General features: G+C 40.9%; 1 protein-coding gene across 2 annotated transcripts in view; it reads left to right on the forward strand.

The window, feature by feature from the left end:
* The window catches only part of pdia5 (protein disulfide isomerase family A, member 5), a 76,432-nt gene that overhangs the window by 26,596 nt on the left and 37,832 nt on the right, over positions 1–12,004 (forward strand). For both annotated transcript variants that reach the window (XM_085435175.1, XM_085435176.1), the window contains exons 4-7: positions 3,849–3,932; positions 4,081–4,126; positions 7,421–7,513; positions 9,104–9,164. In XM_085435175.1, coding sequence (XP_085291301.1) covers positions 3,849–3,932; positions 4,081–4,126; positions 7,421–7,513; positions 9,104–9,164 — 284 coding nt within the window. The remainder of the gene's footprint in view (positions 1–3,848; positions 3,933–4,080; positions 4,127–7,420; positions 7,514–9,103; positions 9,165–12,004) is intronic.

Genomic DNA, 12,004 nt, shown 5'->3' on the forward strand with positions numbered 1-12,004 from the left:
TGGTGACATTGTGATATATATTTGTGTGTCATCTGCATAGCTGTGATAGTTTATTTTGTTGTTGTTTATAATCTGTGCCAGTGGGAGCATGTAGATGTTAAACAGAAGGGGTCCCAAGATGGAACCTTGGGGAACTCCACATGTGATACTTGTCTGCTCAGATGTGAAGTTACCTATTGATACAAAGTATTTCCTGTTTTCTAAGTATGTTTTGAACCAGTTTAGTACAGTTCCTGAAAGACCTGTCCAGTTCTCCAGTCGTTTGAGTAATATGTTGTGGTCAACTGTATCAAATGCTGCACTGAGATCCAGTAAAACTAAGACTGACATTTTTCCACTGTCTGTATTCAGACATATGTCATTAAACACTTTGGTCAGAGCGGTTTCAGTGCTGTGGTTCTGTCTAAAACCTGACTGGAAGGCATCGTAGCAGTTATTCTGTTTTAAGAAGTAACTGAGCTGTTGAGAAACTGCTTTTTCAATGATCTTACTTAAAAACGGGAGATTTGACAAAAGACGTTAGCGTGCTGCCCAACTTTCACCACGCTCATATTTATAATTATACGGTTCTTGGAGTGAGTGCATACACTCATGAAGTTTAGTAACTTCAGGTCACTGCAACAAGCCCAGGTACAGTTTACCGACGGATGGGTACAGGACCTTGAAATGCACCGTGTAGAACGAAAGACCATCGTACGAACAAAGGTAAGTTTACCAGTCTCACAAATTGTCGTCATAAATACACATTCGTTAATAGGACCTTTGAGCTCAACGGTAATTAATTAGTAGTGGAAATAATTTCTGGCAGCATTACAGAAATGTAGCAGTGACAATAATATTGTATGCTGTAATCGCACTGGACAATTAGTGATACAAAAAACCTGTTTTATCCTGTGAATAAAAGTATATGTTTTTGTCAATGTACCATAATAACAGAAGCGAAACGCAATATTGTGTCAGGACAATTTACTATTTATGCACAATAAATAAAGGAGCATAGCGCGACAATTTCTGTTCAGCGCCAGACTTGTAACCTATATCACCAATTATGTTAAGAAAAAGGACGTATTAACTACTACAAAACTCTGATCTTTGTGGGAATGCTTGGAGCAGACTATGTGAGCTGGAGTGTTCTGGGACGTTATATTTGGTATATCCAGACCATCCGTCGGCTCTTACTTCGGAAACATGGCTTAAAAAATTTCTCTTCAACTACGTAATCCGATTAAAAAAAAAAAAACGATCTCTTTACCCGTCGACTTTCCATGGCTGTCATGCGACCAGCTATTGCAGTTAATAATACAACAGCTTCTTGGCATTTTTTGGGTTTCTTTTTATCGCTAGTACCTCTTGCCACAAGTTCCCAGAATCCTTTGCGGTTTTACCCCTGAATGACGTCACATTTTCAATCTTTATCCTGGTGGGCCGGTCTCTAGTCAAAATGCCCGGGCCGATTTTTTGTCCCAGTCCAGCCCTGCGTTCTTTCGTTCCAGGCGGCAGCGTTACGGTTGCCATGGTTACAGGGCGACGCTCTCTCTCTCTCTCTGCGACTGTGTGTTTCCTGGGTGAGAGAGCGCCTTTTCGTTGTTGTGCTAAGCTAACAGGCAGAATGCTACAAGCATAGCTCTAAAGAATGTAGCATCATGGGCAGTGTAGTCCGTGTTACAGGAGAATGCACTGCCATACACGTTATGGGTCTGTGAGCGCGAGGAGGGAGAAAAAGGCGAGTGGAAAGGTACGAGTTGTCGTCGAGGAAAAACGGGAGCTGGAAGCATGTATTAAGACTCGACTGTACACCGTGTTCGTGTTTTCCTCCGAAAACAATAAGTTCCGTTGGAGCAGTCTTTCAACGCCTCTCTCTGTCTCTCGCAAGAAAAGTTGACCCACACAACAAAGTAAAGCTATTTTTCGGCTACGAGCCGACAGGGACCCCGCCGTATTAGTCAGAGGTCCCTTTACTGCAGTTCGGAGTCGCGGACCTTCAGTAATAGTAATAAATCACACAGCAATAGTACATTCACGTTGTTGTAAAAAGCATGATAATATATTAAGTAATCCAAAGTATTCAGAATACGTTACTCTCATTGAGTAACGTAACGGAATACGTTACAGAATACATTTTGGGGCATGTATTCTGTAACGGAATACATTTTAAAAGTAACCTTCCCAACACTGAACATCAGCTAGTGAGTCATTCTGAGTTCTTTGTGCTTCCGTTGTTTTTTTTTTCCTTCCTGTGATTGAAAAAGTAGTGCCATCTCAGGGGTTGGTTGAAGCATGTGGTTGGTTGAGTCACTTTTACTTTGTATCTATGACTGAGTGAGTAAGAGGATGAAGCCAAAGTCCATTGTTGCGTTGGCACATACCCATGCTGTTTAGCTTATTCACATCCTAAAAAGACTGATTTGACAGTCCTGGTGTTTTATTCCACTAGAATATAGATCAGTTCAGTTTTCAACTCTCTTTTTAAAAAAATCTTTTTTTGTATGTTGTAGAAGTATAATTAGGACTGTGCTATATGACCCAAATCTCATATCCCAATCTATGACATTTCTCATCCCAATAACAATATACATCACAAAATAGTGCTTTTTCTGTCAATTCTGTGAATCTCAGGCAGAGGCAACTGAAGAATGAGCATTTCTTCCTGTTAAAAGGGAGTTTTTCCTTCCCACTGTCACCAAAGTGCTTGCTCATAGGGGGTCATATGATTGTTGGGTTTTTCTCTGTATGTATTATTGTAGAGTCTACCTTACAATATAACGCACTTTGAGGCAACTGTTGTTGTGATTTGGCGTTGTATAAAAAAAATTGAATTGAATTGAAAAAGAATGACGCGACATGAGTTTGAAATTGATACCATAGGGTGTATCTACTAAAAATTTCGGGAGAATCTCAATCACCTTTGTCCTCGAGGTCAGAGGTGTGTACTCTGTTTGGTGGTTTGGTGACAGCTGACATTAGCCATGTTTCTTACCAAGATGGATTTTGGGATCCGTGTGTGTGTGTGTGTGTGTGTGTGTGTGTGTGTGTGTGTGGACAAGAAGCTGGAAGCAGCAGACTGGTCTTGAACCTGGTGACTGCACATCATCTCGAAATATGTGTCAAGGTCACATCTGCTCATGGGTGTACCCTGACTGGTGCCATCTGTCATTATGAGCCGGTCGAGTCTGGCATTACGCACACGTTCATCACCTGAAATACTGTCTGTCAGCACATGCAAACATACATGGATTTAGTCTTCATCTAAAGAAGGGAAAAAAAACTACACTGAACTTTTACTGGCTTGCTGTGTGTCTGGGAGCCATAATTGAATATCTAACAAATGTTTTTCCACCTCTCTAAATGAATACATATTTTCATTGCTCTTTATTACAGATGAGAAGGTGTACTTATTTTTGCTGATAGTGCTTCATTGTAGCAAGTATGAAGTATGTGTAGGTGGCAGGATGCATATCTATTCCCTTTCCAGCTACAGTGGGGTTTTTTTTTTTTTCTTCTTCTTTCAATTACAGCAGAAAGCCTCATAAAATGAAACGTCTGTATGCCAACACATTACATCTGTGCTTTGTGTTTCCACCGAAGCAGCAAATAAACAGAGCAAGCAGCATTGTTTATATTATATCATACATGTAATTCGATTAATTTGATGAAAAGTCCGTATCTTCTTGCTTCGATTTCTTTATTCAGTTCAGTGAAGTTGGAATTTATATGGTCTGGCACAGAAATGAATGCATAAATCTACTAATCATTAGGAAAATTTGTACGTGTGTGTGAAGGAGAATTTGAAAAATGCAAAGGGAATAGGATTCTGAGTTTGATTTACGCTTTGTGTGTCGATCCTTCAGAGATTCAGAGGGCCGGAAGCTGTGTAAGAAAGTGAAGGTGGACCCGAGCTCCAAACGTGGAAGAGCAGAGCTGCTGCATTACAAGTGAGTAACCAGCAACTCAGCTGGCTGTCAGGTGCTTATCCACACCTCAGTGCTTTTTGGAAAGTGATACCGTGCTTGCAGCTTAAGAAGTGCATTACTTACAGTTTACTCCTGGTGTTGAGAGCATTGTGTCCCGCGTGTCTTTCAGAGATGGGACATTCCACACGGAGTACAGCAGGCCTGCTACTTTCAAGGTCAGAATCTGAGAATCTGCATTCTTTACATGTCGAGCACTGTTGTCTGCTGTGTAGTATTTCCTAATTGCTCCTCACATTCAGAGGACTAATTATTTTACCTCTGGCTCTACAGAGCCCTGCCTTCTGCTTTCATTTCTTTCTTCTTCCTTCTTTTTCATTTTGTTATTAAGTTTATGAATGGAAAAAATGTGTGGTATTTTCCACACAAGAATATTAGACACAATGTTAAGAATTTGCCTGATTTTTATTCATTTATTTGTTTGTTTTTTTTTCTTTGAGAACCAGAAGCATCTGTGGTTACATGTAGTTGGCTATTTATGAAATCATTTATAACCTGCATTTTAATATCAACAGTGCATCAAATAACAGCTTGAAAACAGTGTCACTGTGTGAAAATGTGACCTTTTATAGCAATGACCCTGCAAATTCTTTATTTCTATGTGCAGCCCCCCTCAGCTTTATAGTGCCTTACAGTTAGTTTCAGCTCATTGTTTATCTGCCTGCTGTGCAACCTTGCTCTCATGGCACAATCATACTCTCACTTTCATAGCGATGCTTTTTGTCACGGCAGGCGGTAGTTTTCAGAGGAAACGCTGCACAGATTGACTCTGCACTGTGTTCTCAGCACCAAAGAGAAGACGGAGCATATTGACCATATTGAAGCACTCAGCAGCAAAAGAGCGAACTAAAAAGCTAAAAAAGAGAAAAGTCATCAGATTATCATAAACATAATTTTAGATGACTGAGAATTTTAATGATATAATGGTAACAAGCTGGTGGTACGGGGCTAACGCTGTAGCTAACGCTGTTGCCTCGCAGCAAGAAGGTCCTGGCTTCTCACAGCATTATGTTGGCTTATGTTTATGATTGTTTCTGTGTATTAGTCTGGTGATAACTGGAAGCTATCAGTGTGTGTTTGAGATAATACAGTTACAACACAAAAAACTTGCAGCTGTGAGAAAAAATGCACATCTGTCTACATACCCAGAAATTCACAAATTAACTTATTAATTTCAGTTTAGCCAAAAACTCGTGGATCTGAAACAGAAATTCAAATATGCTTTTATATCTTCGTTTGTATAACCGAGATACAACCAGTTGGCAGACAGTTGAGTTGCAGACAAGCTGTGCTCATTGACACAGACTGACTGTGGTTGATGCCAGTGTATTGGCAGTCTGTCTGCTTTTAGAAATTATCTTGCAATTATTTCCAAACCTTCACTAATCTGTCTGAGAGTCGTTGCAGTCAGCCTGAATTAAATTGCAGTTTGTCACCTTCCACAAGGGGACCTTGCAGTCGCCTCACAATCACCATACTTAACAATGTTTTATTGGTTTTATTGACTGCATCATGCAGACAGCAGCATTTATTAATGCAAACAAAATTAAGGGTATTTTCAGTGCTTTTATAATGAGCTGTAATTGGTGGTATACTACCTAATTTGAAGTGTGAATGTACTGAAATATAATGCAGACAGCAGCCACATTATAGTTTAATAAGTCAAATGTAAGCAGAAAGGTAGCCTGAGTAGTGTTTTCCCTGGAGTAAGTAAAGCTATAGCATGACTGCTTAATCCTTACTAAAGTAACCTTGTTAACTTCAGCACAGTGTTGTCACATATTAAAACTGAAAAATACTTCTTTCTACCTGGTATGATTTATCTTGGGTTGAACTTTTTAACCGTCTGTTTAAAGTCCATTTTCCACCACGAAACCACACTGGTCATTTCAAACGTTTACCTTTCGTCTAAGTGCACCCTTTACTCCTTCCTGGGGTGCAACTAGTGAGAGCAGCTACTCAACTAAGTGCATGTTTTTGCTTCAAGTGGTGAAAAGTGTTGGTTGTTTTTTCACCCTTAGCGGGAACAGTTTTCTTGCATATTTTCAAAGTACTGCGCTTTGTTAGAGGTTTTCGAAGTAGCTCCATCTTCAGGTATTAAATGATCATTGGAGGCTGACACTTGGCTCTCGCTCTCAGACATGCCCGGCCATGTCTCATTGTTGATTGCACTGGGAACATAAGCTGTTGCTATAGCAATGATATCATTACATGACACTTTTATGTCACATAAACATTTATAGTGGTGTTATGGCAGGTTATGGCAGGTTATATGGTTATGACACAGCCCTAGCGTCAAGTGATTGATCTTCATGTTAGCTACAAGGTGTGTTTGTAATAATATAAGACTGCAGCAAGCCACACCCGACAGGTTTAATAATTTTGAACATGTGATGCAGAGCTTCTAATGATGCTCTTTACAGGTCTGCACTTTGGCTGCCTCAACTAATGCTGGCACACTAGACTGATTTAGCTTATAGCCTCCAGACCTGTTAATGAGGTCATAGCACCATCTGTTACTCTGATTCTGTAGCAAACACATCCTGAGGAAAAAAATCAAGACCTTAATTTTGTTACCAGTTATCCAGCTGCAGGTTACATATTTAAGGATCACTCACAGGTACCTCTAGCGTGAAATGTTTGGAATACAGAGTGCAATATAAAATATGCATCAGCCACAACAACCATAGAGATGTTGCTGGTCAGCTTAAAGTTTAATGCCTTTCACTGCAAGACAGCTGCTGCATATAGATATTTCCTAAAAGGCAAATTATGACTTTAGATAAAAGTGAAATTAACCGTTTACTTCTCTCCTCTATAATATGGAAATCCTTCTCTTTTTATTTTTTCAATGAGTTTCTACCAGAGAAACTCGTTATAAGGTGGAAGCTGTCACTCTTTTGAATGGTGCATGGTTTTATTACTTTGCTTGCTAGGGTTTGCGCTGTTTCTCTGACAGATTAAAAGGCATCTGAAACAATAAACCTCCACAAGTCTCTGTTTCAACCATTACAAAGTAGTTCTGATAATCAAGTCAAGGTTGTTAAATGTTCCGCCCGTGCACACGCGCCGTCGTTAGAGCACTGCTAAAAGAAATATTTCCTGCTGTTGCCTCCACAGACATATGGTTCATTATATTTACAGAAAGCTTTACCAAGCCCATTAGTAGACACTTAGAGGTACTGAAATAGCGCTGACACCTCTTGGATGCATGAACATGTTCATCTATATGAGCTTCCATCTGGCACAACCTACAGCGTTGCCTCAACTAAATTTAGGAGCGACTTCGGCAACGTAAATAATCACCACTCCGTCTTTTTATGTTGGTTTTTCACCCCCATAGGATTATTTTGTGGCAGTGAAAAGTTGTTGCATGATTTGAACTGTTGGCTTTGTTTAGACAGGCTGTCGCAGATCTGTCGTTTTGACTTTGCTTTTTTTTTCTCATTCAGTCAATGGTAGCGTTTTTGAAAGACCCATCGGGGCCCCCACTGTGGGAGGAGAACCCTGAGGCTAAAGATGTCGTCCACATAGAGACAGAAAAAGTAAGTACCAATTTAAATAAACTTTTGGGCTTTGGATTAATTTAATATCCATTTAGCTCCATTTAAGAAATCCAGAACATCACTGGGGACGTACATTTACTGTGATTCACAAGCACAGGCTGCATCTTTCCTCCATTTGTCTGTGTTAAAGTTTTGATTAGCCCCCCGACTCTGATACTGCAGCATCTCACCAACACAAAGCCCCGCACACAAAAAGCAACAGGCTTTATCGTCAAAGAGCTGCTCGGCGTAGTTCATGAGGTCACTCACACAGTCCCGCCTTTACAGCCTAAAAGCCTCCAAACGGCTCTCATCCAGACAAGTCAGATTGCAAAATCATCAAAAACTGCCAGCATATTCACAAACAGCTACCTCATCCTTAGATAAGTATATATGGAATTTAGAAAGACCTTTGTTTTTGGACTATAGCCACTTTGCATGATCCTTATTTATTTTATAGTCTTGAGAGCTTGAGCAAAAGAAGACAACTGGACTTGATTTGTCAAGGCAAGCTTGAGATCCCTTCCCAGGTGCTTCAATGGCTGCTCACGCTTTGCATCAGGTGATCTGAATAGTTCACACGATGAGGTGGGGCAAGGTCTCACAGTGGTTTCATCCCTGACCTATACCTATTTTCACACCGTGGTTTATGTGTTGATGTGGATCGGTAGTAATGGTAGATGGACTGGCTCTTTTACAGCGCTTTTCTAACATTAACTCAGGGTTCAGTGTTTTGCCCAAGGATACTTGGTCACTTTGCAGACTTTAGCAGCCAGGGATTGAACTACCAACCTTCTGATTAGCAGATGATCCGTTTAGTCTCCTGAACTACAGACATAGAGAAACTGGTAATAAATATTTGTCTCATTCTGCACCTTGTTGTAGCCCAGTCTTAAAGAAGCTGATTAGCTCCTTTCCAATTAGCCCCACACTCTTTTTAAGCCAGCTGTCTTCTGATTGGCTGCCCCTCGCAAACAGAAGGTTTAAATAGCAGCTGGAAAATTCTGTTCTCACAGCCAGAGCTTTGTGCCTGAGATGTCCATGTTACTGATGATTAAAAAATGATTAAAGCAGCTTGAAATCTGAGCATCCACCACTGTAAAAGTACATGTGTAACAGAAAACAAAGACGAGCATAACACAGTAACCCTCCTTTCATTTGAAGAACGAGGGACCTGGTTATCGCCTGCTCTCACCCTGAGGCTTGTTGAATGTGTTAACAAAAGATTGTGCTGAATGTGTGATTTTTATGTTTTTTGGAAGTAGCTGAGCTCATGAAAGTGATGATGAAAATGGGGAAACTGGTATGGGGGGCTGATGTGCCTGCTGTCCAAAGAAGAAAGTCCTCCCTTTTTCTGTGATTAATGTGATGAATAACTCTCACACACGGTCGAATACAAAGCTGAAATAACAGATGATGTCATGATTTGCTATTTTAAACCAAAGAGTGTGAGAGAGAATTTCAGAAATCCAACATGGAGCATACTATTAGAGGAATCAAGCTATCGTGTGTGTTGTATATACATGTGTATACATGTGTTTTGCTGAAAAGCATCCTGACTCATCTCTTGTTCCCTCCTCGCTCTCGAAGGACTTCAGGAAGCTGCTGAAGAAAGAAGAGAGGCCGGTCCTCATGATGTTCTATGCTCCCTGTGAGTCTGCATTATTACGTTGTTCCTGCAGTGTTAGCAGCTCACAATAACTGGGACAAGCAGTGCTCATTTTGCTATCCTGCTTGCACATATTGTGGGAAACAGTATGTCTGGAAAAACAAGAGTAGCTATTATTGTCCTCAAATATTACATTAACTCACTTTATAAGGTGTCTAAACCGGGGGAGAGAGTACAGTTTAGGGAATAGCTCAATAAACTAGAGTTTGCTTGGTAATACTAAACCGTTGTAATCAATACTGCAATCTGATTATATATATATATATATATATTTATGGCACCTGGCAAACATGACACACTGTCTTAGGGCTGTTCGATATAACGATACAGTGGGGCAAAAAAGTATTTAGTCAGCCACCGATTGTGCAAGTTCCCCCACCTAAAATGATGACAGAGGTCAGTAATTTGCACCAGAGGTACACTTCAACTGTGAGAGACAGAATGTGAAAAAAAAATCCATGAATCCACATGGTAGGATTTGTAAAGAATTTATTCGTAAATCAGGGTGGAAAATAAGTATTTGGTCAATAACAAAAATACAACTCAATACTTTGTAACATAACCTTTGTTGGCAATAACAGAGGTCAAACGTTTACTATAGGTCTTTACCAGGTTTGCACACACAGTAGCTGGTATTTTGGCCCATTCCTCCATGCAGATCTTCTCGAGAGCAGCGATGTTTTGGGGCTGTCGCCGAGCAACACGGACTTTCAACTCCCGCCACAGATTTTCTATGGGGTTGAGGTCTGGAGACTGGCTAGGCCACTCCAGGACTTTCAAATGCTTCTTACGGAGCCACTCCTTTGTTGCCCGGGCGGTGTGTTTTGGATCATTGTCATGTTGGAAGACCCAGCCTCGTTTCATCTTCAAAGTTCTCACTGATGGAAGGAGGTTTTGGCTCAAAATCTCGCGATACATGGCCCCATTCATTCTGTCCTTAACACGGATCAGTCGTCCTGTCCCCTTGGCAGAAAAACAGCCCCATAGCATGATGTTTCCACCCCCATGCTTCACAGTAGGTATGGTGTTCTTGGGATGCAACTCAGTATTCTTCTTCCTCCAAACACGACGAGTTGAGTTTATACCAAAAAGTTCTACGTTGGTTTCATCTGACCACATGACATTCTCCCAATCCTCTGCTGTATCATCCATGTGCTCTCTGGCAAACTTCAGACGGGCCTGGACATGCACTGGCTTCAGCAGCGGAACACGTCTGGCACTGCGGGATTTGATTCCCTGCCGTTGTAGTGTGTTACTGATGGTGACCTTTGTTACTTTGGTCCCAGCTCTCTGCAGGTCATTCACCAGGTCCCCCCGTGTGGTTCTAGGATCTTTGCTCACCGTTCTCATGATCATTTTGACCCCACGGGATGAGATCTTGCGTGGAGCCCCAGATCGAGGGAGATTATCAGTGGTCTTGTATGTCTTCCATTTTCTGATGATTGCTCCCACAGTGGATTTTTTCACACCAAGCTGCTTGCCTATTGTAGATTCACTCTTCCCAGTCTGGTGCAGGTCTACAATACTTTTCCTGGTGTCCTTCGAAAGCTCTTTGGTCTTGGCCATGGTGGAGTTTGGAGTCTGACTGTTTGAGGCTGTGGACAGGTGTCTTTTATACAGATGATGAGTTCAAACAGGTGCCATTCATACAGGTAACAAGTGGGGGACAGAAAAGCTTCTTACAGAAGACGTTACAGGTCTGTGAGAGCCAGAGATTTTCCTTGTTTGAGGTGACCAAATACTTATTTTCCACCCTGATTTACGAATAAATTCTTTACAAATCCTACCATGTGGATTCATGGATTTTTTTTTCACATTCTGTCTCTCAGAGTTGAAGTGTACCTCTGGTGCAAATTACTGACCTCTGTCATCATTTTAAGTGGGGGAACTTGCACAATCGGTGGCTGACTAAATACTTTTTTGCCCCACTGTATATATCGGATGACGATATAAAAACGTCGATCGTTTGTTTCGTTTGTTTCGTGGTGTCGCAAAATAAACTGTTTACGGCAATATTTTTTCATCGTTTTGATGGTCACTGTAGTGGCTATATTAATTTCTTAAAGTTCTCTCTTTCTCTTATATTTAATATAACCACACTACGGACGGACAAGCGCCTGTTTTTATGCGTTGTCGTTAGCAACAACGACGGTAACACCATCGCGTGCCCGCTTGTTTATGTTCCACATAAACCTTTCACAATAAAGCTCAAGATCCTGTTGAGACTTTTCAAAATAAACTGAATCACGTGAAAGAGCAGATTATTTACGGATGAGAAGTAAAAAAGAGCCGCCAGGTGCTAAAAAATAGACCTTAGACTCAAACGTTAGAACAGGCTTTTCCCCGCAGCATGCCGTGTGATAAATACTCACAAAGAAAACGGCGGCCGTTACAACTTATGTCTAAAAATGTATAGTTTCATGCATCTGCTAAAACACTCGACTCCAGCTACATGACCCGCAGCTGGAAACACTTCCCGCAAGTCGAGCTGCCCGAGATTCACAGAATTTACAGAAAATGTTACATTTTTGTGATTTATATCGTTATCGGACGATAGAATTCTTATATCGGGATATGAGATTCTGGTCATATCGCACAGCCCTAACTGTCTCATCTTTCTATGTACTACACGTTTTTTATAATGTGGAGAAAAAAGGACTCCAACTGAGGAGATCCTTCTTTGCTGGTTAACTCCACTATTACAAACACAAATCGGATGCAAAGTTCTAAAATAACAGAGCGCTTTTAAAACAACCCGCGTGTTGCCAGGTCTTTTATCGACTGCTTAAAATTACTTGCTTTGTTCATTGATCAGTCCATGC

Source organism: Copadichromis virginalis, linkage group LG16 (genome assembly GCF_057382275.1).
Source record: "Copadichromis virginalis isolate Kocher_CV1m ecotype Utaka linkage group LG16, C_Virginalis_male_GT1.1, whole genome shotgun sequence".
Taxonomy (NCBI): domain Eukaryota; kingdom Metazoa; phylum Chordata; class Actinopteri; order Cichliformes; family Cichlidae; genus Copadichromis; species Copadichromis virginalis.